Source organism: Bos mutus, chromosome 4, assembly GCF_027580195.1.
Source record: "Bos mutus isolate GX-2022 chromosome 4, NWIPB_WYAK_1.1, whole genome shotgun sequence".
Lineage (NCBI taxonomy): Eukaryota > Metazoa > Chordata > Mammalia > Artiodactyla > Bovidae > Bos > Bos mutus.
The window spans coordinates 15,698,929-15,725,866 of record NC_091620.1 but is presented as its reverse complement, the minus strand read 5'-3'; the positions used below and the strand labels follow the sequence as shown (position 1 = coordinate 15,725,866).

Genomic DNA, 26,938 nt, shown 5'->3' with positions numbered 1-26,938 from the left:
TCTGATTCCTTCATTTCTAGTTGATTATACTTAAAATAGTCATTTGCACCCTTTTTATCTTTCCTTAACTGATGACAATAAAACTACTATTCTTTTTATTTTAATGAGAATAGATCAACAGTAACTACTATATTGCCAGTGACCTCACTTTTCTGTTTTAAATGACATTTTAGGTGACAGCCTCCTCTCCTTCCCTGGTCTCTGTGATGCCATATACTCATATTTCCTCCTACTCACTGTCTCTTCTCCTCCGGCGTCATGAGTAGCACCTTCTCCTGTCAATATGACACACGGAACTCCCTAATAGAATCTCAACTTTGATGACTATCAGGCAGCAAAAATGCACCATGTTCCAACAGATCTCTAGACTTTCTCTATTGGAAGGAATTAGTACTCCTCCGTTAGAAGAAAGTGAAGAGAAAATAAGGCTTTCTGTATTTCTATAAATGGTACAAATGTCTATTTGGAACTCAAGCCATACCTTAGGGTTATTATTTATATGTTCTCTTTCTTTTTTACTCCATACTCAATTAATTACAAACCATACTAACTTTACAACCAAAACCATCTCCCAGGTGAATCTGTTTTTCTACATCTCCTCTGAAAGCCACCTTCTGCAAGCAGTGGTCATCTCTCAGTTACACCAGGCAGAAGTCCAGCTGTAACTCATGTTCATGCAAGCATTTTCTCTTACAGAAGACTCAGTACCTTTCTAAAAATAAGATCATGAGGCCATATAGTTTAAAGTCTACCAACAGCTTCCCATTCTTAAAATAACATCTAATTTCATCTTCTATCCTTTGAATACCCATACTAGCCCCCTCATCTCGTTCCTTGGGCAGATCGGGTCTTAGTCGCTCATGATTCTTTCTCAACTGCTTTGTCCCAGATATTTTCAGGGCTTGTTTTTGTCATCACTGAAACCTCATCATGAATATCTTCTTGGAAAGGACTTTCCTCACTACATATTCTAATAATACCCCCTCGCCTATACAGTATCCTTTATCGTATCAAGCTTATTTAATTGATTTCATACTACTCATCAGTATTTGAGGTCATTTCTTCTGATTTAGTTGCTTTAAAATAATAGAGAATACAGTGTCCGGCTGTATGCCAAATGCTAGTATCGTAACTGCATAGAACAGGTGTTGATACATATTTACAAATGAGTATGTATATAAATATATATCAAGCACTATGAATTAAAAATGAATTGACAACAACATAATGTGAACTCTTTTTATAATTTACATTTTAAGGATTAAAGACCATTAGCATTTAACTAACAGGGATACCAATAAATGGAAGGAATGGTGCCAAAAATCAGAACATACCTAGGTTTAAACTGAAGACCAGCTTGGCTTTTTTGAGTTCCAAAGTAATATAATCCCCTTGCTGTCCTTCCCCGTGTAAGATTACCCCTTCACTTTCAGAAGTTTTAAATTTCAAGGCAATGACATCTTTCAGTGTTTTCATCTTCTTGTTTCTGAATCTATATGGTAACACAACATGGCCATCGAAGTTGATAACATCAGCCCCTAAAAGAAGAAATAAATAACATTTTAGTTTCGTTATTGTGTGTCGACCTTCAGTCTGAAGTATATCTTCTTCCAATTGGGTGCCGGCACTGAATAAACGACAAAAAAGGGTTTTTTTCTTGAAAACTCTTTAGTCCTGGGTTCTCCTTCTCTTTCTATTCTTGTTTTATTCTGTGTCTTGAAGTGGATTTTATGGAAAGGACTTGAACAGAATGATGATAGGAAACCCTTAACAATTTAAAACTCTTTCTTCAACTGTTATACTAATAACATATGTTCCATCAATGACTTATATGCTTCAAAACTTTGACTTAGAAATTTGGAGGTTACCTGAAAAGTAAAAATGTTAATCCCTCAGATATTATGAGACTTTAATATTTTCCTTCTTAAACGAGGCTAAGTGTTCATGATTTTAAATATATATTTTGCCAACAAGTTTTCTTTTCTATGACATAATAATAAAGGATCTTAGAAGGCAGAGTTTGTGGTATACTCATTTTCTAATGTTTTTTATATTCTACTACATTTTCAGTAAACTTTATGGTAGTACCTAGAGTTTATAGTGAATTGAACTTTAACTTGCTTTATCCCTTGCTCTTAGGGTTCATGTCTTGCGGGGAGCGAGCTCCACCCCTGGCAAAGGTCATGAGGAAGGAGGCTTGGCATGGCATCAAGCCTCAGGAGCGGGATCAAGCCTCAGGAGTCTCCTGTGCCTTCATTCACCTCGAGCAATCTGTCCCCAAAACCAGAGTCTGCCTTAATTTCCTGGGTGTGACAGTGTTTCAACCTTTCTGCCTGCCTGAATAGGTTTTTCACCTTGTCAACTGTGAGAGGCAGGAGATGTTCTGAAAAAAAGATTGATTAGAAATTGTATTGGTGAAGGGATTTTCAGCTGGGCCAATGTTTGCTGCTAAGTAATTCCTGGGTGTGACAGTGTTTGATTAATATAATTTGGAAATACTCTGAAAAAGAGAGTTAATTCCTTTTTGGCCTCCTGACCAACCACCTTTAGAGAAAAATAAGTTTTCTGAAGAAAAGGTCTTAAAATGTTAACAGGCCTCCGGGCCAGAAGATGATGCAAATCACCTTTAGAGCGTCTTAAAATGCATATGATAAGTTTGCAGGAAGAAAGCCTGGTTTGCTGCAAGACTCTACCCTTCCCCATTATCCTCTATGCATAACTTAAGGTATAAAAACTAAAATAAAGTTTGTTCAAAACTAACCATGTCGTTCTTTCTTTACCTTCTGGCTGAATTATTCAGCCTCTTTTCTCCACTGAATTTCCTCACTGAGCTATCCTTATTTCAGCCTCTTTTCTCCACTGAATTTCTTCACTGACCTATCCTCATTCTATTACTCTTTATATCCTTACTTAACGTTTAATTAAGCAGTTGTTTCCTGATCCTCGCCGACGCCGTCCCCGCTTCGAATACCCTGGATCAGCCGGGGCTGGTCCCTGGCAATGTCTATTTCAAATTCCTTATTAACCCCTTGCCTTTCCAATAGAGAAGTGTATTGCCCATGTTCTCAACTACTCTGAAAAAAGACAGTCTCACCCATATGTGTTTAGAAGAACACAAATCTAATCTATGCTGTGAGTAGATGTAGTTTGATCTTAAGGAATTTCATTGAAAACTTAGATATGTGTTTAGAAGAACTCTTTCCGATGGAACAATGGAAAACAGCCATGTTTTCCCACCCTTTCCAACAGAGGATAGTGGGCAACAGTATAGTAACTGTTTCTTATTCACACCAGGAAAAGAAAATGAAATGGTCTTATTTATTACACACTGTTGCTTCATGGGTTGCCAACTCACAGAATGGGTCAGTGATGACTGCAATAATCCAGATCAAATTCTAAGTCCAAATAGAATCTTAGTCACCCTAATCAGACCCTTTTCAATAAGAATACTTTTAGCTTTTAAAGTTGTGGAAAACCGAGTCACATTGGCTCTAAAAATGATGATGGTGTGTGTGTTCAGTTGTGTCCAGCTCTTTCCGACAACATGGACAACAGCCCGCCGGGCTCCTCTTGCCCTTTCCAGGCAAGAAGCTGGTGGAGCAGGTTGCCATTTCCACCTCCACTGGATCTTCCCAACCCAGGGATCGAATCCATGTCTCTTGGACAAAACTAGTCACACTGGAAACCTAATCACATTCAGTAGCTCTAATTATCTCAGGATTATAAGCCAGGATGAAGCCTGCCTCTAGTTTGGGGTAAGATTTTGCCAGAGAACCCAGAGAGAGAGACACTAGAGAAAAACTAACAGCAAGTGGAAAACCTAATATAAATATCTTCTTATCACACATCCTAGTTCTCTTCAGTTCTCTTAGCTTCAATCAGCCCGGGGGATATTTTGGATCCTGGTAACAGTAACAATAGCCAGCTACATCATGGTGGTGAAGGTGTGGAGCTACCAGAGGTTATATTCACTCTTTTTTCTGTGCAGTATTTGCCAGCATAAGTTTTGCTCTTAACTAATGCCATAAAGTGAACTGTCACAAATCCACTTATTTCAAATATTGCTTAAAAGTATCTCTAAGTTTTCCCTTCAAATCAATAGACTTTGAATATTTTAAAAATATGATATATCTTGTTAGCAAAAACATTTCTGACTTTAAGTGACAGTTCAGAGAATCATTGCATTCTAAAAAGTTCACAAGGGAAAACATAACTTGGAACTTTGTTTTAATTCTCACAGTCAATTATTTACTATAAGACCTTATACAGTCATAAAAAGACTTTCTTAATCAACGGAATTCTGTTCTGAGACTGTGAATCACAGAGGTTTATTTTACTATGGAGGAAAAAAAGCAGACATTAAATTTTGGCTTCTGCTAACACTGCAAAGCCAATTAGATTTTAGCTTAATCATCTATACTGTCACAGCTGAATTCCAATTGCACTATTTTTATCATCTGTGATGAGAGATAAAACAGAGAAAAAGTGGAATCTGATTATCAGATCCCAGGTTGAATTTATAATCCAGCAGTTGGCAGAAATTACTTTTTGTCTTGCAAAGTGCATAAACAAAAAAGTCAGAAGGAGGGAGTAAATTCTGAATCCCAGAAAGTAATTCTGCAGTCAGTTTCATATCAGTGACAGTTGAATAACAGACACATCATCATTTTATATACCTCCAATATATATTAATTGACAACAAACATTCTGCATTCATCTCTTAGGAAGTAAATGTTCCCAGAGCTTAGACAGAGGAAGAAATTCACCCCTCCCATGTTTTCTCCTAACTCAGAATCTACATTCAGTTTTGGGCACAGAATAGTGATTTATACAAGTGTTGATGCCTTTCTTCCTTAGTTTTATGCAAATGAAAAAAGTGACAGGAAGGACGAGCATGTTTTTCCCTTCAGACAGTCCTAGGATATTAACAAAAACATGAAGAAATGTTATTCATGAGGATCAAATCTCATCTTACAGGTGGTCAGTGGTCAGCTGAAAAACATATAGTACTCTCTGAGCCAGGTCTCTCACCTTACCACATCCAAGCTGTTCTTCCAGGAATGGGTTAAATGCTTGCACAAAGTTAGCCTGTGGATGTGAACTCAGAGTTGGCTTTGAAACTACAAATTCCCAGAAGTAATCTGTGGTATATAATTTATACATAAACATACACCATATACTTTTAAGAGTCTCTGAGATATTGTAAAACTCTATCAGAGTTTAGTTCTTTTTCCTACAACATACATTACAATTTCATTTGACATCTAATAATACATTGTGCTTATTTTGTGATAAGCCACATTTTTCCCCCTATTACCCTGATTGCTTTTCACTCCTTAGAATAAAGTTTTCTCTGCAGTGATTAAACGTGTGGTTGAGCTGTTTAAGCAATCTGAACTATAGTATGGCTAGTCAAAAAGTGAATGCAAAATCAGAGTGCGTCCATGATTTTGTTTCTAACAATAACTCAGAGAGGTTGGAGTGTGTCCAATTCATCAGATCATCATAGTAGAGAAAGCTTTTTCTTTTTTTTTTTTTAATTTCGTTGTTACTTACCCTTCAGTTTCTCTGAGTTTGTACATACTCAGATGAGATATTTCGGAAAAGTGTTTTTCATCTAAAGAGTTTACAATTTTAAAAAGTGCCCTTGCTAATTTTTAATACAAATGTAATATATGTTTATTGTTAAAAAAGAAATTAAACAACATTCTTAAACAATAAGAAATTAAACAATACATTTCCACAGAATGTAGAAAGTGAATCCCCAAAACAAGAGATCAGCAGTGTTAAGTGGGTAATAGGTTGGTGCATCTTTCTAGATTTTCTCTCTCTCTCTTTCTAATGTATGGAATGATCTATATATTATTCCATATATGTGAGTGTGCGTGTGTGTGTATTTAGAGAGAGGGTGGGGAAGGGAAAGAGCAAGGAGAATCTAGTTTCACTTAATTATGGTTCAAAATGTGTTTCTGACAATGTGTTTATAATGTGCAAACCTGAACGTTTTAGTAAATGAATATATTTTAATGATCTTCATGCAGCAAGGTACTTACAATAAAGTAAGAATGTATATAACTTGAAATAGAATTTATTGTATTTAGTTGAAAAAATTAAAATGTATTTGTATTCATCACCACAAAGTAAACAAATAAATACTTGGAAAATACTTTCGTTTTCCTGTTTTCTCTTAAATATTTCCTGATAGAAAACTTAGAATAATAGGAAGGTTTAAATAAGAAAAATAAAGGGACGATTCTATTTTCATGAAATATCCACTTACATTTCTGATTATTTTAATTTGTATATATGCAGTTTGGACAAGGAAATGGCAACCAACTCCAGTATTCTTGCCTGGAAAATCCCATGGACAGAGGAGCTTGGTGGGTGACAATTAGATACACAGAAGGATCATAGTCCATATAGTTTTGTTACTGAACACTATGTTTATTTTTTTTTTTAATCTCATTGTTTTCTTCCAAATCAGGATTTTAATTCGCTAAAAATATATGATCATTTGGATGTCTGATTTCTTCAATGAGAATCTGTTTTACAGTTTTCTTTTTAATACACTTTTTATTTTAGAATAATTTTTGATTTAAAGAAAAGTTGCAAAGATACAATGGTGAGTTCCTATACACTCTCCACCCAACTTCCCCTAACATTAACATTTTATATAACTGAGTACATTTGTGAAGTCTAAGGCATAACTTGATTGTTGTGATTTAGTCACTAAGTCATATCTGACACTTTTGTGACCCCATGGACTGTAGCCTACTAGGCTTGTCTGTTCACGAGATTTCTCAGGCAAGAATACTGGAATGGGTTGCCATTTCCTTCCCTAGGGGATCTTCCTGACCCAGGGATCAAACTCACATCTCCTGCATCACAGGCGGATTCTTTATGACTCAGCCACTGGAGAAGCCCCAAGACATAAGTTAGGTATATCATTATTCACTGAAATATACACTATATTTGGATTTCACCAGTTGTCACAAATTTGTTTGCTTGCTTTTCCTATTCCAGGATCCAGTCCAGGATCTCACATTTCATTTTTGTTAGCATCCAAAGCAGTGACTGACTCTTTGCAACCCCATGGACAGTAGCACACCAGGCTTTCCTGTCCTTCCTATCTCCTGGAGTTTGCTCAAACTCATTGAGTTGGTGATGCCATCCAACAAACTCATCCTCTGTTGCCCCCATCTCCTAATGCCTTCAATCTTTCCCAGCATCAGGGTCTTTTCCAATGAGTTGTCTCTTCGCATCAGGTGGCCAACATATTGGAGCTTCAGCTTCAGCATCAGTCCTTCCAGTGAATATTCAGGGTTGATGTCCTTTAGGGTTGACTGGATTGGCCTCCTTGCTGTCCAGGGGACTCAAGAATCTTCTCCAGCACCACAACTTGAGAACATCAATTCTTTGGTACTCATCCTTCTTTACGGTCCAGCTCTCACATTACTTAGCTTCCTGAAACTCCTCCAATCTGTGATATTTCCTCAGTCGCTCTTTGTTTTTCACAACTTTGACACTTTAGAAGAGTACTGGTCAGGTTATATTTTTCAGAATCCTTCTCAGTCAGGCTTGGTCTGTAGTTTTCTTAGGACAAGATTGGTATTGCTTGGGGAAAAAAGCCCAGAATTGGAGTGTCTTCATCACTCCCTATCTGGCGAGTTGCAATGGCAACATGACTTTCCAGAAGTGATATTGATCAAGGTGATGTCTGCCATGCTTCTTCACTGTAAAGTGACTATTTTCCCCTTTCCATACTTCATTCTGTGGGAGTGAGTCACCAAGTCCAGCCTACGTTTCAGGTGAGGAGAATTAAGTTCCACCTCCTGGAGTGGTGAGTTTATCTACATATATTATTTAGAATTCTTCTGTAAGGAAGATTTCTTATATTTATTCATTCATTCCAATACTTTGGCCACCTGATGTGAAGAGCTGTCTCACTAGGAGAGACCCTGATGCTGGGAAAAATTCAGGGCAAGAGGAGAAGAGGTTGATAGAGGATGAGATGGTTGGATGGCATCACTGACTCAATGGAAATGAGTTTGAGCAAACTCCAGGAGATAGTGAAGGACAGGGAAGCCTGGTATGCTGCAGTCCCTGGGGTCAGAAAAAGTCAGACATGACTTATTAGTGACTGACAACAATGATTCATTCATTAAAACATGTATTTATATAATTATGGGACTGTGCATGTTTATTTCTTCTTTGACTTTAATTCAATACTTGCTCAAATGGTCCCGTATTTTTAGCCACTGGGATCTCTTTGAGGTTGGCTCCTTTGTCCATGTATCAGGATTAGCCCTCTGTGGCCCTCTCCTGCCCTTCCCCCTCCTTCTCTTCTTCTTACACGTCAGCCCCCTCCTTCCCCCTTCTCTTCCCCTCCCCACCTCTTCCTCCTCTTCTGAGTCCTCCTCAGCCTCTTGCTTTGTCCTTTCTCTTCTCTCTTTCTGCCACTATATGATGCCCTAAGCTCATCTTGCATTTTCTTCTGCCCCAGACCTACAATCAGCCATTTTCCCAAGGAGCCACCATTTCTTTCACTGTTGCATGGCACTGAGAAGCTTGCAGGTATTTCTTTTTTTACTTTATACACGATACAATTTCTACAAATAAATATAGTTGTCATCATCTACATGATCTATTCTTCCACAAAACAAATAAATTATTCAATGAAAAAGAATAAAAACTCATAAACCATTACCTAGTTATCTATTTCATAAAGATTTGCAATGATTTTGAAGCTTTTTTCATTTTAATCAAATGTTTTTGCATAAACAGTGATTTTTAAAGGCCATAATAATTGCTAATATGTATTTAAGTGATTACTGATTACCACTTAAATACGTTGAAGTGTTTGTTAGTATTTATGTGGTAATGCATAGGGCTTAATATTTTAAAGTAATTTTTGTTTCATTATCATAAAATAAATATGTACTCACTGTAAAAATTTATGTCATATAAAATACAAAAATAAGTCAATTTAAATTAGTTACAATCACACCACATAGATAGCAAAATACTTTTTGTACATCTAATTTATCTCTGGTTTTCTACAAATCCAAACATTTTTATAATGAACATTCTTGCAGTGAGATTCCTGAGCACTGGAATAATTATTTCCTTACTTTCAATTTCCAAAATTCTTAATTAAAGCAATTTAACTGCTTGAAGATATCAGTAGAGATGCATGTTAATGAGTTACTATGAAATCTAACATTATGTAATGTATATAAATAAATACCCAAGTCACATTCAAGAGTTTGAAATACATCTCTGAAACTAAAGTTGAAAAACACTAGAAGGTGGAATTTGCTTAGTTTTGCCAGCCTTTAGATAGATGCAAACCTACATATTCTTTTTAAAATCAGTAGTCAATATTCTAAATATGTTGACCTTTCTTTGCAAAATACCACGTCACCATCTTCATCTCTATATTCACTCACTACCCTTCTTCTTCATAGCATTTATTTCTACCTAACATATTTGGGAAAGCTCAATTCTGGGAAAAGATCCTGATGCTGGGAAAGATTTAAGGGTAGGAGGAGAATGGCGGTAACAGAGGATGAGATGGTTGGGCAGCATCACCAACTCAATGGACATGAGTTTGAGCAAACTCTGGGAGACAGTGAAGGACAGGGAAGCCTGGCATGCTGCAGTCCATGGGGTTGCAAAGAATCGGATACGACTTGGCAACTGAATAACAACAAAAAAAGCTCAGTACTTAGAGCAGTGCCTTAGTCTATATTCATTAAGTATTTGTTGAATGATTGCATATTGTCATTTATATTCAGTGCATTAAAGTATAATAAACACTATTATTTTAAACGTTTTCTTTAACAATTTGAATCATAAGAATGGAAGAAATTTCAAGAATCATTCTGATTCACTTTGGTGCCACAGCTACTAATATAGCCAAGGTTTCAACTGTTAGAGAAAAAAATGGTGATTTTATGCTACATTTTTTGTGGCGGAGGGAAAAAATTCATGCCATTATTTATGACTTGGTGTTATCTAATTGATAGACATTAACTGGGATAGAACCTTGTCCATCTCATCACATATGCAGACTGTTTCTACTTGATTAATCTCCTTCTAACCTGCTGCCCTTTTCATTCAATATATCTGTGGTTTAAATATAAATAAATAGTTAATAGATTCCAAAAGGTCAATAACAGCTAATTTAGAGTAACAGGAGCAAATGAGCCTTCTTCAAATCCTTTGAAAAATAATCTACAGATAGACTTCAAAAAAATCACTTCTACTTGGGGAAAAATAAAATAAAAACCATAAAGGCTCTTTCAGGAAGGTCAGCATCTCACATTTTGTGCAATATTTCTCTCTAAAATGTGTTGCTTTGCCCTTAAGTGCTTGATAGCTCATGACAGAGCAACAACAATCACATCAGAGGTGTCTGATAGCATTTATCCATAACATTTGGACTCTGATATCCACATGGCCTTTCCACAGGCAAGTCTAACTCTACTTGCTCAACACATAATTCTTCCTCCAGGCCTTATATCCATTATACAGCCACTCAAGACAGAGCTCTGGGCCTTTCTTCAGCTCCTCCCTGTCCTGGGGACCTACATTCTGTTAGTTCCAAGTCTAATGAAATTTAGTACATCCATGTTTTTCAAACACATAGTTGACTTTTTATATGCACTGCCACCAGGTTCCCATCACCTCACATACAGTCCATTGCATTAACATCGTGAATGAGCAACTCCCACCCTCCAGTTTTATTACCCTTAACTCTATCCTCCATACAGATGCTAAAAAGATATTTTGAAATAAACTCTTCTACTGAGAAACTCTTCAATGTGGCCTGCAAAACCCTCAGGGATAGAGCTGCGTTCCTGACACTCTTGCATTTTAGCACCACCTTTCTCCTTGTAAACCTCCTGGATCCTTTGCTAATTTTACCTAATTTAATTTTCCTTTCCTCATGCTAAGTTCACTTCCTTCAATGAAGAGCTATTAAAAAAAAACAAAACTTAGTTTATGCTTATTCTTGTTTAAGCATCTTCTAAGCTTCAGATAAAGCTTACCTACTAGATAAATTCTCTTGTGTCAACAGCCCTCATCCACAGAGGCTTCCAAGGTGGCTCAGTGGTAAAGAACCTGCCTGCCAACGCAGGAGATACAGATTCGATCCCTGAGTCAGGAATAACCCCTAGAGTGGGAAACAGCAACCGACTCCAGTACTCTCTCCTGGAAAATCCCACAGACAGAGGAGCCTAGCGGGCTATGGTCCATGGGGTCACAAAGAGTCAGACATGACTGAACACACACACATCACCCTTAGATATTTATCACACCACTTCTCATATTGAAATTATCTCTTTATGGATCTGATTTCCTGTGGACTTTAAGCTTTTCTAAGGTACAGCCTCTGGATGGATTCTTCTACTTTGTATTTCTTAACACAATAAACACTTCTCTCTTTTTAATTTTTTTAACTTATTCATTGTTTGGCTACACCACAGGGAATGTGGGATCTTAGTTCCCTGACCAGGGGTCGAATCCATGACCCCCGCAGTGGAAGCACAACGTCTTGTCTAAACCACCGAACTGCCAGGGAAACCCCGATAAACACCTAAACTGATTTAAATATCACTGATATTTGAGACAACACGCAAAAGTGGAATTCCTCTGTTCCCACCTTCCTTCAAAACCATACCTGGTGCAATGCAGTCTGTTCTCTGAGAGTACAGACTCATATATGATTTAATGATCGGCACTTATGTCAGTACCATAATTGTATATTTCTGATATACATAAATAATTTAAAACATCAAATGCTTTCATTACACTCATTCTGGAGTTATTTTTAATAAGTCAACATTTAAAACATTTGACTACAGTATGAGTTTAAATACTATATATATATATGTCTTTAAACTGAATGCATTTAAGAGAAATGGCCATTTACACACGGAGAGGACATCAGAAAATCAGAGTGATCCACTTGAGAACAGGGTCACAGTTCTGATACATCTAATAATACAGAGGTAATAAGCAGTTTCTGAAAATTAGCATTAAACATTAGCATAAAATCTATTTGTAATAAATCCATATTGAAGCTATTCTTATTTATTTTTATAAATCAAAGAGTCAAACAAAGTAGACCTGTCTTCTCTGTGATAATATTACTGTTTACTGAAAAGAGCTACAGTTTTTTACCATACATAATCTATTTTTCTGCTTAGGAAAATACTATCTATAAGTATCAAACTATAAGACTATTAAACTTTAGAACTATAAGTACTAAATACATCTTCCACTAATGAAGAAAGGAACCAGACATCAAGAAATCCCCCAGAACATTTCTTAATAAGAATTAGTCTCAACATTTATCTCAGATTTTTTAAAACCATTACTCAGTTAAACTTACTTCTTCTGGTTCCAGGAAAATACTGTTGTCAGTCTTACATCCAAATTTCATTACTAAATTGGCTAAGGGATGGTAAGTTGATATAGCAATGTGTTTTGAAGCACTTTTTTCCTGGTAATTTATACAATGCTTAGGAAAAGATAGACAATCCACATAAATACAAGGGGAATGGTGAAAGAGGTTCACATCCGGGAGATTTCTCAGAGCTACCAGGGTCAGTATTAACCATGTCTTCCATTTGCTGGAGCTTCCCTGGTGGCTCACACAGTAAAGCGTCTGCCTACAATGTGGGAGACCAGGGTTCAATCCCTTGGTCAGGAAGGTCTCCTGGAGAAGGAAATGGGAACCCATTCCAGTACTCTTGCCTGGAAAATCCCATGGACGGAAGACCCTGGTAGGCTACAGGCCATAGGGTCGCAAAGAGTTGGACATGACTGAGCGACTTCACTCATTCACTTCCGTTTTCTGTATGTTGATGTGTTGACACGCGGGGCCTTGTTGATAACTCCCAGAGTGAGCCAGATCCTAAGGATGTTCTCCAAATACAGAAAAACCAGTCAAGAGTCCACAGCCTAGCTATCTCCTCTTTCAGGCCCTCACCCTCCAGGCCACTATCTACCTGCCCTAATCACTCCAGGGTCAGGAACCAAACAACCGGGGACAGGACCCCAGTCCCAGAGCCTCTGAAATTATTCAAACTAGTCAATCCTTAACCAGCTTACATGGCCTCACCCATTCCTTCCTGTGGAAACCACAGTGAAGGTTTTTTCCCATCCTCCCCACTACCTCTCTGCCCTCCCCATCTCCCCCCAGGGTAGACTTGCCCTCTCCTCCTCAGAAGTTTAATAATAAACTACCTTTTCAATGACAGTTGTTTCCTGATATGTTGGCCTTAACTATACCTTAAATTTCCTATCAATATACCATATTTCAAGATACCCCTGTTGGCCTTGAAATAAAAGAAAGCGAAACTCACTCAGTCTTGTCTGACTCTGTGACCCCAAGGACTTATACAGTTGGAGGAATTCTCCAGGCCAGAATATTGGAGTGGGTAGCCTTTCCCTTCTCCACGGGATCTTCCCAACCCACGGATCGAACCCAGGTCTCCTGCATTGCAGGTGGATTCTTGATCAGCTGAGCTCAAGGGAAGCTTAAGAATACTAGAGTGGGTAGCCTATCCCTTCTTCAGCAGATCTTCCCAACCCAGGAATCAAACTGGGGTCTCCTGCATTGCAGGCTGATTCTCTATCAACTGAGCTATCAGCTTTCCTGTATCTCAAATAATCTATATTCCAAAATATTTTCTACAGAAAATCTTTAACTATAATTAAGAAAAGAAATAGAAAAAAATTGGCCAAACCAAAAAAGAAAAAAAAAATCTTAAGATTATTGGTAAGAGTTATCCCATAGATCTGAAAAAAAGAGAATTTGAAAAATCACTAGGAAATATCTGATATCAACTAGCATTCACTGAGGAGAAGGCAATGGTACCCCACTCCAGTACTGTTGCCCGGAAAATCCCATGGATGGAGGAGCCTGGTAGGCTGCAGTCCATGGGGTCGCTAAGAGTCGGACACGACTGAGCGACTTCACTTTCACTTTCTACTTTCATGCATTGGAAGGAAATGGCAACCCACTCCATTGTTCTTGCCTGGAGAATCTCATGGACGGAGAAGCCTGGTAGGCTGCAGTGCATGGGATTGCACAGAGTTGGACACGACTGAAGCAACTTAGCAGTAGCAGCAGCATTCACTGAAATATCCTCTACACCCACATTATTGTACCAAGAAAGTGGGACTATTGAGGAACAGAAGTGAGTTTTATTAAAGAACAAATAGATGAGCTCCTTTATTAAAAGAAAGTTAAGATTAAGAAAAATCCAGACAGATAGGGGAAGAGCATATGCAGTTTCCTTAAAGAGCTCAGTAGTTCTGCCTGAGTTTGATATATAAGGTTCATGAGTCCCGTAAAGGTTTAAATTGGAAGATGAAGAGTCTGCTGCTTCATATGGAAGATACGGGTCTAAGTGTTCAATGATGGTGTCCTAAGGGGAAGGCGTAGGACCAGCATCTTGAAAAGGTAACCCCTATGTTGATGTGGCAGAATTAGTGGGTTAGAAGACAGTGCAGAAGCAGAGAGAGCAAAGACCTCCCTGAGAGCAGCTAACCACCCAATCATGTTGATAAAGGTTAGACACAGCCAGACAACGAAGATAACTATGTCATTAAAGAATGCAAAACTTTCCGATGATGCATGGTTGATACTCAGAAAATCAAAGCACTTAAGGTTTCTCTAGTGATCGAAGGATTTCAGATGAATATTTACAAACATGTTTTTCTCCAAAGATGTGACAAACCCAACACCATAAAAGCATTAGGGATTTGAATGGAATTGAGACTTCCCTAAAAACAAACCCAAATGTCAAACATTCTTCTTTGAAATCTGTTATATATATATGGATTCACTTATTTTCACCACCTTAATTTTTAGATGGAATCTTTAGATGCCATCTTTAGCTATCACACATTTTAATGCTTTATCTTATTCAATTCCATATCTTAAAAATTCACCTGAATCTAAAAATGTCAACTAAGTACTTTTCCAAACAGTAGACAGTTTCCCAACAACTGCAAAGTTTCCTGGACAAGCAGCAATCTGTACTAGGTGACTAGTAAAGACGTCATTTTTATTTATTTTACTTTCTGTACTTTCCTGAAAGCCCAATGAATCGGTACAAATGATTTGCACCTACTGGCAAGAGATTGGGACATATGTTTAGAATGTTTTGAGTTTATGCATAGGATGTAGTACATCACAGCTTCATTTTATTTTTGGTTTGATTTCATATACCTTTGGGTGAATCTTTTATCTCAGCCATAAAATAGGATTAATAAAGCTCAGAATGTACACACGCTGTAACATAATGTGTTCTTTCCTCTCCGTTAGAGCAGTTGGGTCCTGTCTGATGAGATACTAAATGGTACTCCGCGGCCCCACCATCAACACACCTCAGCGAATCGGGCATTGGAGGGGATCTGATTCACTGTGAACATGGGTGCCGTCCATTACTCCGTGACACCCACATGCCCACTGAGGCCCCTGTGAGCAGGCTTAATTCATTCATTTCCATAAATGAGCAATGCTCCCACCACTTGTGCAGAGAACCAGTCCTGACAAGGCTAAAATAATTGAAGTGCCTAAAACCAGAACTTCACTGGTCAGAGGGACAGCAGTTCATGTACATTGGGGCTGCTAGCTTGTAAAACTTGTGTAGCTCCACTGATTTCTGTACGATTTTCTGACTTTCGAGAGAGAGACAGGTAACAGAGACAGTGTTCTCCTTGATTAAAAGATGAACAGGGAGAAGATGCTAGGTTAACATCAAAGACACTTGGCCCTGCTAGTGGGAAAACAACAGGGAGTATTTGGGATATATTCAGGGTATGGGGGAGGTAGAGTCTCTCCACCTGGGGCAAACAGAAGCTACGCAGCAATTCTGATGTCATTCAAACAATCCATTTCCTAGAAAAGTTAGCAATCCAACATTGTAATGAATCCTCTCACCCTCTATTTTTAAATGTTGAGCAGCTGCCCTGGGGTTGTATTAAGCAGAGACTTCTGGTTAGTACCCTACAGCCAGGTTTTGTTCAGCCACACATTCCTATGGGCTTTCCATGTGGTGCTAGCAGTAAAGAACCTGACTGCCAATGCAGGAGACAGAAAAGATGTGGTCACCTCTGGGTCAGGAAGACATCCTGAAGAAGGATCCTTGCCTGGAGAATCCCATGGATAGAGGAGCCTGGTAGGCTACAGTCCATAGGTTCGCACAGAGTCAGACACGACTGAAGCGATTTATCATGCACAAATCCCTTTTAACTTGAATACTGTCAAAATATAAGACTAAACAGATCATAATAGGACTGAACATTTAAGTTTATTTTCCATGGTATCATAATTTACCTGTGAATGACCACAGCATGTATCGACAAGGAATTTTATTTCTTAAAAAGCAAATTCCTTGGAAAAGATGTTCAGTTCAGTTCAGTCGCTCAGTTGTGTCTGACTCTTTGCGACCCCATGAATGGCAGCATGCCAGGCCTCCCTGTCCATCACCAACTCCCAGAGTTTACTCAGACCCATGTGCATGGAGTCGGCGATGCTGTCCAGCCATCTCATCCTCTGTCATCCCCTTCTCTTCCTGCCCCCAATCCCTCCCAGCATCAGAGTCTTTTCCAATGAGTCAACTCTTCACATGAGGTGGCCAAAGTACTGGAGTTTCAGCTTCAACATCAGTCCTTCCAATGAACACCCAGGACTGATCTCCTTTAGGATGGACTGGTTGGATCTCCTTGCAGTCCAAGAGACTCTCAAGAGTCTTCTCCAACACCACAGTTCAAAGCATCAATTCTTTGGTGCTTAGCTTTCTTCACAGTCCAACTCTCACATCCATACATGACTGCTGGAAAAACCATAGCCCTGACTAGACGGACCTTTGTTGGCAAAGTAATGTCTCTGTTTTTAAATATGCTATCTAGGTTGGTCATAACTTTCCTTCCAAGGAGTAAGCGTCTTTTAATGGCTGCAATCACCATCTGCAGTGATTTTGGAGCCCAGAAAAATAAAGTCTGACACTGTTTCCACTGTTTCTCCATTTATTTCCCATGAAGTGATGGGACCAGATGCCATGATCTTAGTTTTCTGAATGTTGAGCTTTAAGCCAACTTTTTCACTCTCTTCCTTCACTTTCATCAAGAGGCTTTTTAGTTCCTCTTCACTTTCTGCCATAAGGGCAGAAAAGATGTTGCTGCTGCTGCTGCTGCTAAGTCTCTTCAGTCGTGTCCGACTCTGCGACCCCATAGACGGCAACCCACCAGGCTCTGCTGTCCTTGGGATTCTCCAGGCAAGAACACTGGAGTGGGTTGCCATTTCCTTCTCCAGTGCATGAAAGTGAAAAGTGAAAGTGAAGTCTCTCAGTCGTGTCCGACTCCTCTCGATCCCATGGACTGCAGCCTACCAGGCTCCTCCATCCATGGGATTTTCCAGGCAAGAGTATGGATAGTGCTAAATGGAGAGTGAATGATTTAAAAAATAATTTTAATGGTATTATATGATACAAAGATATAATACTCTATGCTGTGTCAGTAGCTCAGTGACCATCTCTTTGCAACCCCCATGGACTGTAGCCCACCAGGCTCCTCTGTCCATGGGATGCTTCAGGCAAGAATACTGGAGTGGGTTGCCATTCCCTTCTCCAGGGGATCTTCCTGACTCAGGGATCGAACCCCATTGCAGGCAGATTTCCTGCTGTCTGAGCCACCAGGAAAGCCCAATGCTCTTATTACCACATAACTATAGGCAGATAGTACACTAAATACAGGCGGGAAGGAAAGACAGAAAACACTATAAATCTGAACTTCTTTACTGATTTACTGGATATATAAGCCTCTACCTAAAAAAGAAACATATATATACATATGTACATGTGCATATTTATATGTGTGTGTGAATATGGGCTTCCCAGGTGGTGCTAGTGGTAAGGAACCCACCTGCTAGTGCAAAGACACAGTTTCAATCCCTGGGTTGGGAAGACGCCCTGGAGGAGGGCACAGCAACTCACTCCAATAACCTTGCCTGGAGGATCCTGTGGACAGAGGAGCCTGGAAGGCTACAGTTCACAGACTCACACAGAGCTGGACATGACTGACTCGACCTGGCATGCACGCAATGTATGTTTCCATGCTACTCTCAATTATTCCCACCTTCTCCTTCCCCGCTGCCCAGTACCCTCCCCACCAGCCCCCATGTCTACAAGTCTGTTCTTTATGGCTGCATCTCCATGCATCCATTTCCTTAAACACGAAAACAAAGGTCTATTTTCAAAGTACCACATATATGACAGTGAAAATATAATCCATAAATATTTAAGTTATCCTATGGAAAATGACAAGGAACCACAGATCTCTTTATAAGTAAGAGTGATGCTACATGGTATCATTCTACAGATGGACTCCTTTGTTTACTTCTTGCGGGGAGCGAGCTCCGCCCCTGGCAAAGGTCATGAGGAAGGAGGCTTGGCATACGCAAAGGCGGGATCAAGCCTCAGGAGTCTCCCTGGAAATTCTCGAGCAATCTACCCCCAAAACCAGAGTCTGCCTACTTTCTGCTTTGTGCTTTCACCTACACCTCTGACTTTGCGGGGGGCTGTCCCCCACTACCTCTCTGAAAAAAGAGCTTACAGCTCCAGTTAATAATTCCTGGGTGTGACAGTGTTTCAACCTACAAACTCCCTTGGAAGTCCTCTAGCCTGCCTGAATAGGTTTTTCCGGCCACATGTGATTGTTCAGAGCCTCCCAACTGTGAGAGGCAGGAGATGTTCTAAACTGTCTAAACACAGATTCTTTTGAGTAGTTAAAAGATTGATTAGAAATTGTATTGGTGAAGGGATTTTCACTTGTTGGGCCAATGTTTGCTGCTAAGTCTCCATATCCCTTACCTGCTGTGTCCCTGGCAGTGTATTGATTAATATAATTGGTGTAAGTAGTAGCTTTAATGTTTGTAACCTGGGACCCTTGAGTTAATTCTTTTTCTTGTTGTAGCCCACCACACCTTTGCTCTGTAGGAATGCAACTTTATCTAATGCTTTTGGAGGGTGGCTCCTGACCAATCACCTTTAGAGAAAAATAAGTTTTCTGAAGAAAAGGTCTTAAAATGTTAACAGGCCTCCGGGCCAGAAGATGATGCAAATCACCTAAGCTTTTGCATATGATAAGTTTGCAGGAAGAAAGCCTGGCTTGCTGCCTGACTCTACCCCTTCCCCCATTATCCTCTATGCATAACTTAAGGTATAAAAACTACTTTGGAAAATAAAGTGCGGGCCTTGTTCACCGAAACTTGGTCTCACCATGTCGTTCTTTCTCTTACCTTCTGGCTGAATTATTCAGCCTCTTTTCTACACTGAATTTCCTCACTGAGCTATCCTTATCTCAGCCTCTTTTCTCCACTGAATTTTCCTACTGAGCTATCCTCATTCTATTACTCTTTATATCCTTAATTAACGTTTAATTAAGCAGTTGTTTCCTGATCCTCGCCGACGCTGTCCCCGCTTCAAATACCCTGGATCCACCGGGGCTGGTCCCCGGCAGGTGGCGCCCGAAACAGGGACTTTCGAAGGTAAGATCCCCAAAGCAATCAGAGCCATCAGCCCTATTGCTCCCCGTTCTCGGAACAACTGGGTGACCAGCCCTCTTGTTCCCCCACGGAGCAGTTTGGGTGACCAGCCCTACTGCTCCTCCCTTGGAACAGTTTGGGCCATCAGCCTACTGTTCCTCCCCCGGAACAATCTGGGCCATCAGCCCTATTGTTCTTCCAGGGTTCGGGACGGCTAGGACCCCACTCAAGGGTGCCGCGGACCCCCCTGTAGGATAGACAGGGCGAGAGGAGTGGGAAGTGTTGAAAGTGTTAAAAGAGTTAGACTTAGAGAGAGAAAACGGTTTCTGAAGTTAAAAGGCCAAAGAAAAGCCTGATCTTTTAAAAGCTAAAAGCTTTACCTTCTATTATACTTAATTTTCTGACATGGGTAACACTGAAACTAAGAATGGCAACTCTTTATACAAGTAATCTTGAAACTGTTAAAGAGGCTACTGTTAATTTAGATACTTGGGTGAAGGTAAAAAATAACTAAAAACTTATCCTATAAATATGATTAAAAATGTTCTGGACCCTCGTCATGAGGCCGTGGGATAGTCTATGGGAGAGGCTATAGCGGTGGATGGTAGTGGGTCTCCACCTTCTGCGCAGATCATATTTTCTGCCATTGACGAAGAAAAGGAGGGAGACTGTGCTCTACCTCCGGAGGAAGGAGAGGGCTTACAGGATGCTGCGGCAGGGCGCCCTGGAGAGCCCCCTCCCCTTCTACACAAACCTTTAAAAATTTATCCAACAATTTCTGATTTAAGGCGACTACTCCACCTCCGCTTGCACCTCCCAGGGCCTAAAAATTCCCCAGTTTACATCCAAAGTCTCCCAGAGCATTGCATAAGGCTGAAAAAGATAAAAAAGATTTCTTTTAAACAAAGGAGCTTTTTAAAAAAAATACACAATATACAGAGCCTGCTCCTTGAAGAAAACCCCCTCAGGGGGGCCTCACCCAAGCAAAAAAAATAAATAAATAAAAAAAAAAAAAAAAAAAAAAAAAAAAAAAAAAGAAAAAAAAATAGAGAAAGATCTAAAGATAGAGAAAAAGCTAAAGAGTGAAAAGGAGGAACAGAGAAGGAAGGAATCAGGGAACGAGCAAGATTGAGAAAGGAAGAAAGAAAAAGTTAGAAAAGAGATACAGAGAGAAAGAGAGGGAGGAGGGAAGAAAAAGAGAGAAAGAGGGTAAAGGGAAAGAAACGAAGGAAAGAGAAGGGTAGCGAAAAATGAAGGGGGAGAAAAAAGTGAGAAAAGCAGGAAGAGAGGAAGAGAGAGACTGTAAGAGATGCTGTGACCAGGTGCCCTGGCGAGCTCCCCCTCCCCCCCACCCCCTCTGCGCAAACCTTAAAAAAAAAAAAAAAAAACTTATCCACCACTTTCTGATTTAAGGCCATTGCTGCCGCCTCTGTTTGCGCCTTCTAGGGCCCAAGAGTTCCCCACTTTGCCCCCAAAGCCTCTCAAAGTGTTGCCTAAGCCTGAGGAAGATAAAAAGGTTTTTGAACAGTGGAGATTTTAAAACAGACTGCGTGCACAATATGCAGTGCTCCTTGGAGAAAACCCCCTCAGGGGGGTCTCACCCAGGCTAAGAAAAAAGCGGACTGGTAAGGGGATTTAGCAACAATTTTAACCCCTGACTTGCGGTTGCTCACTGCTTGGATGTGCATTTATTTCAGCACATGAGACTTTCTTGCAGTTTACAAAGGCCAGTCTCTCCTTCCTCACATGCTTATTGTAACTAAACTCTGTGATTTCCAAGTTTGATTATTAAAATTCAGTAGACACTTTATAAACAGTAAATCCAGTGTTAGCAATACATTAATGTTGAAGGGGTTCAGAACATGCTACCCCAAAACATGCCTCTCTGTACACTGACTATTGTGAACCGAAACAGCAGATGCAGGCAGGGCTCTCTGATTGATCTCTTTCTACCAAAAATCAAGTCCTAACAATTGCGATGAAACAGGCACCCTCACTGTCCCAGGAAGAGAATTAACAAGATTCTTATCAACAAAGCTTGGCAGACAAAGCCAAAGCAGGAGTTGGAAATTTAAAAACCCTATTAAACCCCCTTGCTTTTTAGTCACTCAGTCGTGTCCAACTCTTTGTGACCCCATGGACTATAGCCCGCCAGGCTCCTTTGGTCCATAGGAGTCTCCATGCAAGAATACTGGAGTGGGTTGCCATTTCCTTCTCCAATTAAAACCCTTTATCTTCAATTAATTTCCCCAAATGTTTCCTAATCACTGTCAATTAACTGCCCTCCAGCCCAAGCCCCTTGACTTATTGCATCCTTAAAATTTATCATTTTTTGTTTAAAAAGGTATTTAAGCTTTTGGACATAATGGCTTCCTTGGGTCTTCATTTGCCTTCTGAAGACACCCATGTACCTATAAAAGCTAACTAAAATGTGTATGTTTTTCTCCTTTTCATCTGTCCCATGTCAGTTTAATCTGCAGGCCCAGCCATAGACCTTAAGAGGGTGGAAGGCAGTTCTTTTCCCAATACATTGTGTAGAATCCGGATTCCTGGGGAAACAAACCACACTCACCATTTACATTTCCCAGAATTTTCCTTGTTTATTCAGCCATTTGATTATTACCCACTTTTTCAGACCTTACTGGAAAAATCCTCTTGAAATCTGCAGCATAAACATACAGACTTTATTGAGTCTACCCTATGGGAAGATTCATCTATTTTCCCTCTAAACCTTAAATTTACTTAAGGCTGTAAATAAACTTGAAGTTGACATTATATTTTAAGAATTTTAGATATTCTTTTGTATAATTTTATTTTATAATTTGTATAATGTTCAATAACATATATTACTGTGTAATTTATACTTTGAATTTATTTTCCTAACATAAATCAAGGGTTTCAGTGGCATTTTCTCTTGATAACAGTTAAGCTATTAAAAAATTAGAATTAGAAAAGTTGCAGAATTTTGTAACTTCACAAAGGAGGGGTCATTTTTGAATTCAGGAAACAAAAGGGCAAATATTACAAATTCACATGAATTTTCGGAAAGATTTTTTGTTGGTTTGGTTTGCCTTGGTTTGGTTTTGAAGAGCTAAAAAGAAAAGAATTTAATTTGGAAATAGGACACATTTTGACACAGTGCCTACACATCCTATTTTCAACTTTCTGCATTTGACATTTTTTACAGTCTAGGTCAATCCTAACAATTTATGCACTTCCCAAGGCATGACAGATATAAGGCTGTTACAAATGCTATTTATAGTAGGTCGGTTAAGTCCTTAAAATGTCAATGGTTGAGTTTCTCTTAATGTAGATCTAGAAGCAAAGCACACATTTTCATACCAGGGGGATAAAATGCATGCTGTAGTAGGAGATTTATTACGATGGTGTCACCTTCCTCATGACCCACAAAGTGTGGAGTGGAACCAAGACTATCACGACCATCCCACCAGGCTGCAGGTAAACACTAGATCTGAACCCAGAGACCTCAGACCCGACCCTTCTTTATTTGCCCTCGGGGACATCAGTTTACCCTCTGGGCCTGTAGAATGAAGGGAGGAAAAAGGTAAGCTCTGAGATTCCTTTCAGCTCCAAAATTAAGCATCTCTTATTATGGTTAGCTTGGTCAAGCTTACATTCATTTTTACTTTGGGATTTTAAATCAGGTTCTAGAATGGCAGAATCTGAATTTTAGAAGCACATTCACACTTCCTGACTACTTTAGCACATTATCTCTTGGACATTCTCAAAGAAAGTTTTAAAATATAAAATCCATAGATGCTGAAACATTTTATATGTGAATACTATGGACTGCTATTTACAAAGTGTCAAAATTTGCAAGTTAGATTAGAGTAAAACTGTTATATTATAAACACCATTCATCATTAGCCATATTGTTAATTTAAAAAATAATAAACATTTATTATATGGAGGCTTGTAGAAGTAGAATCTAACAAAATGATTTATGAGATGATAGAATAATAATTAACCTATATTCTTAGTGCCTCGATAATGCTCAAACATAATTAGTAAGATTGAATTATTTTAGGTCTAGAACATGGGGACAAAATTGCTTTTCTCAGTGAATTAAGGGACACATTCATGGCATTAAAGACCCGGGGCCATTAAGGATGAATGGATGACCTTGAGCAAGTATAACAGTGCTGGCCACATTCACCTATGATATTTTATGTTTCCTACTCTTTTTTGCTATTAGTTAGTCTAGCACCAAAGCACAGATCTTTTAAATGTCAAACAATTCTAACATACACATTTTTTTCTTATATCTCATTAAATTAAGATCATCTCAAATGGAGGGACTTTTGGGTCTTAAGTGCCACTAACTCTGGTTCACAGTAGCTGGAACAGTTGACATAGTTTTACTTACACTACCAGGGTTCTAATTTCTGCTCTGTGCCTTTAAGTTACGTGACCTTCAATAAATCACATCTCTAAGCCTCAGGTTTATTGATTGTCAAAAGGTAAAGGTGACGATGTAGCATTCTTTACAGACTGTGAAGACTGAATGAGGTAAGGCATGGAAGGTATTAACAGTATCCTTAAAGCAGGATCAGGACAATTTTAAACTGCTAATAAGCATTAGCTTTTATTGTTACCATATATTAAGTTTTTGCTTAATTGATTTCAAACAGTGAATATTCTGAGCACCTACTTGGTCACATTGACCCAGGCCTGGAAAGAGAAGAAGGTCCTATGGTTACAAGAGCATTAATGGACTTAGGAAAAACTGAGTTCCCTGCTTGGTCATGGAAGGACCCACTCGACTTCCTATTCCATATTTTTTGCTCCCTTCATTGATGTAGCTCATTTTGCTCCCCAGTGAGGAAGGCAGCAAAACATAGAGAAATAAAGAGAAATATTCTGTCCCTTCCCTTCACTGCTGTACATAACAAGCATTTTGAACATCTTTTGGTAGCCTTCTCACTATGACCTAAGAAACTTGGGGTGCAGGATGAGGGATGGTGTCCTGCCCAAAAAAATATCAGATAAAGATTTTCAAACTGAGACATGACCTCAACGCCATCATCTGTGACTATCCACAGCAGCACAATATAAGCCATTATTTCGGTATAACTCACAAATTTGCTATCCAGAAAGCACCTAGCATTTATGAATGTAGGAATCCACCATTATAATGCCTTCCTCTGGAGAAGGGAATGGCCACCCACACACTCCACTATTCTTGCCTGGAGAATTCCAGGGACAGAGGATCCTGTCCATGGGGTTGCAAAGAGTGGCACATGATGGAACGACTAAGACCTCCATTATAATGTCTGGTTGAATGAATGCATTAAATGTAATCGATTTTTTACACATTTAGAGTTACCAAATTTAGTTAACTCCAACCCAACATCTAGATTTAAAACAAGGACTTGCTTCCAGTTTTTGTATCTTACAACTAAATTCGATGAACCTCTGAAGAGTTCAAGATGAAAAAAAAAAAGTCAGTTGCTAAATCAGAATGCTTAGGTTAAGAATATACTGGCTAAATCAAGCTGAAATTTTAAAAAAAAAAGGGCAAAATTTCAGACAGAGTGGGAAAAAAAAACAGATAAAAGTGCTTTTCCTCCAGTGGCTCTGTGGTAAGTGACAGTGACTGCAATTTTTAATGGTTTTATGCGTAGCGTGTGAAGGCTTGGAAAGAGGACATTCACTCTTGTCGTTCAGTGGCTAAGTCATGTCCAGCTCTTTGTAACCCCATGGACTGCAGCATACCAGGCTCTGCTGTCAACCACGACCTCTCGAAGTTTGCGCAAATTCATATCCATTGAGTTGCTGATGCTATCTAACAATCTCATTCTCTGCTCTCCTCTTCTCCTTTTGCCCTCAATCTTTCCCAGCATCAGGGTCTTCTCCAATGAGTTGGCTCATTGGAGCAACAGGTGGCTAAAGTCCTGGAGCTTCAGCTTTAGCATCCGTTCTTCCGTTGATTCAGGGTTGACTTCTTTTACGATTGACTGGTTTGATCTCCTTGAAGTCCAAGGGACTCTCAAGGGTTTTGTCCAGCACCATGACTTTTATAGTCATTGACAAACAAAGCAGAGGCAAAGCTTAGTAATGATGGAGAGAATAAAGTAGGAGGGGCAGGATCCTGATCAGTTAAACTCCTAAAACTCCCAACTTTGTTTATAGCAGCAACAGTGGGAACAGTATCGCTCCCAGATGACCCTGGTAGGAATCAAACTCCTTTTGAGTCTTAGAGCTAAGGCATTTTGGGTAGACAATCCTGGCACCATGGTAGGAGAAGGCACCTTGCTTTTCAGAACAGGTAGACTGTTTTTGGACCTGACACAGACTCTCAATACTCCATTGCTAAACCTTTAACTATATATTTGTTCAAATATTTTAGAAATTGCTTTGGTTTGGAAGAGTGACTGCTAAGTATTTCATCACTTGAATCACTCTGTTAAAAATAGGGTGTTATTTACCCTGTAAATATTATATATTCAAATTATACCATTAAAAAAGAGCTTTGGAACTCTTAGAAGTGTTTTTATATAACTTCTAGCTTTCTATTAATAATTTCAAAACTCTTGATTTTGCAAGTTGCCACAGAGAAGCTCTAATATTTGTACAAGTAATAGTCTCTTTTCCTGCTAGAGATGAGATCCTTATCTTTATTTTCCAAGATCCAATTAAGATTTCTTTTTCCCCCAAATTTGCAACAACTGCTTGATGATTTGATAATGTTTCCCCTTGAAATTTATAAAAGTTTTGAAATGTCAGTTAGGAGAATGAAGATAAGAGTCCTGGGGTGAGGGTGAGTCATGGAGGCAAACAGGAATTTTTGTGCACAGTCCAAATTCTGCCGCATTACAGTAAAGGGATGACCTTTTTTTTTTTTTTTAAGTGGTTTTCCACTAAATAAAGCACAAATGGCCATGTTTAATATCTCCTACACTTTGTGTTTAAATTGTTCTTCTAGGAACAAGAATTAAATGCTGTTTGGCACTATCCATTTTATGAGGAATTCCATTAAAATGAAATAGAAAATGTCAGTAGCCAACATGTATAGGGTGAAATAAGCCATGCAATGAGATAAAATACTTATAAATATATAGCATATATAAATTCACTGCTCTCCCTACACTCCAACACACATGTGCATGTATGTACAGAAATCATTCTTATACTGCTTACATGGCTCTGCTAGAGCTGGCCACTGATTTTCTAAAACCAGAGTGATGGAAATGGATGTTTCTCTTTAATGTTCTTCTGTTTCAGTCACTGTCCACTCCCCCTTCACCCACTCAACACGCTAACAGACACTGGACAAAGTATTGGATAAAAGGATTCATTCAGTTCAGTTCAGTTCAGTCGCTCAGTCGTGTCCGACTCTTTGAGACACCA

At 39.1% G+C, this 26,938-nt stretch overlaps 1 protein-coding gene across 1 annotated transcript in view; it reads right to left on the bottom strand.

Moving 5' to 3' along the window:
- Nucleotides 1-26,938, bottom strand: part of CNTNAP2 (contactin associated protein 2) — a 2,330,533-nt gene that overhangs the window by 1,320,688 nt on the left and 982,907 nt on the right. Inside the window, exon 5 of the mRNA XM_070369076.1 lies at nucleotides 1,335-1,538. Coding sequence (XP_070225177.1) covers nucleotides 1,335-1,538 — 204 coding nt within the window. The remainder of the gene's footprint in view (nucleotides 1-1,334; nucleotides 1,539-26,938) is intronic.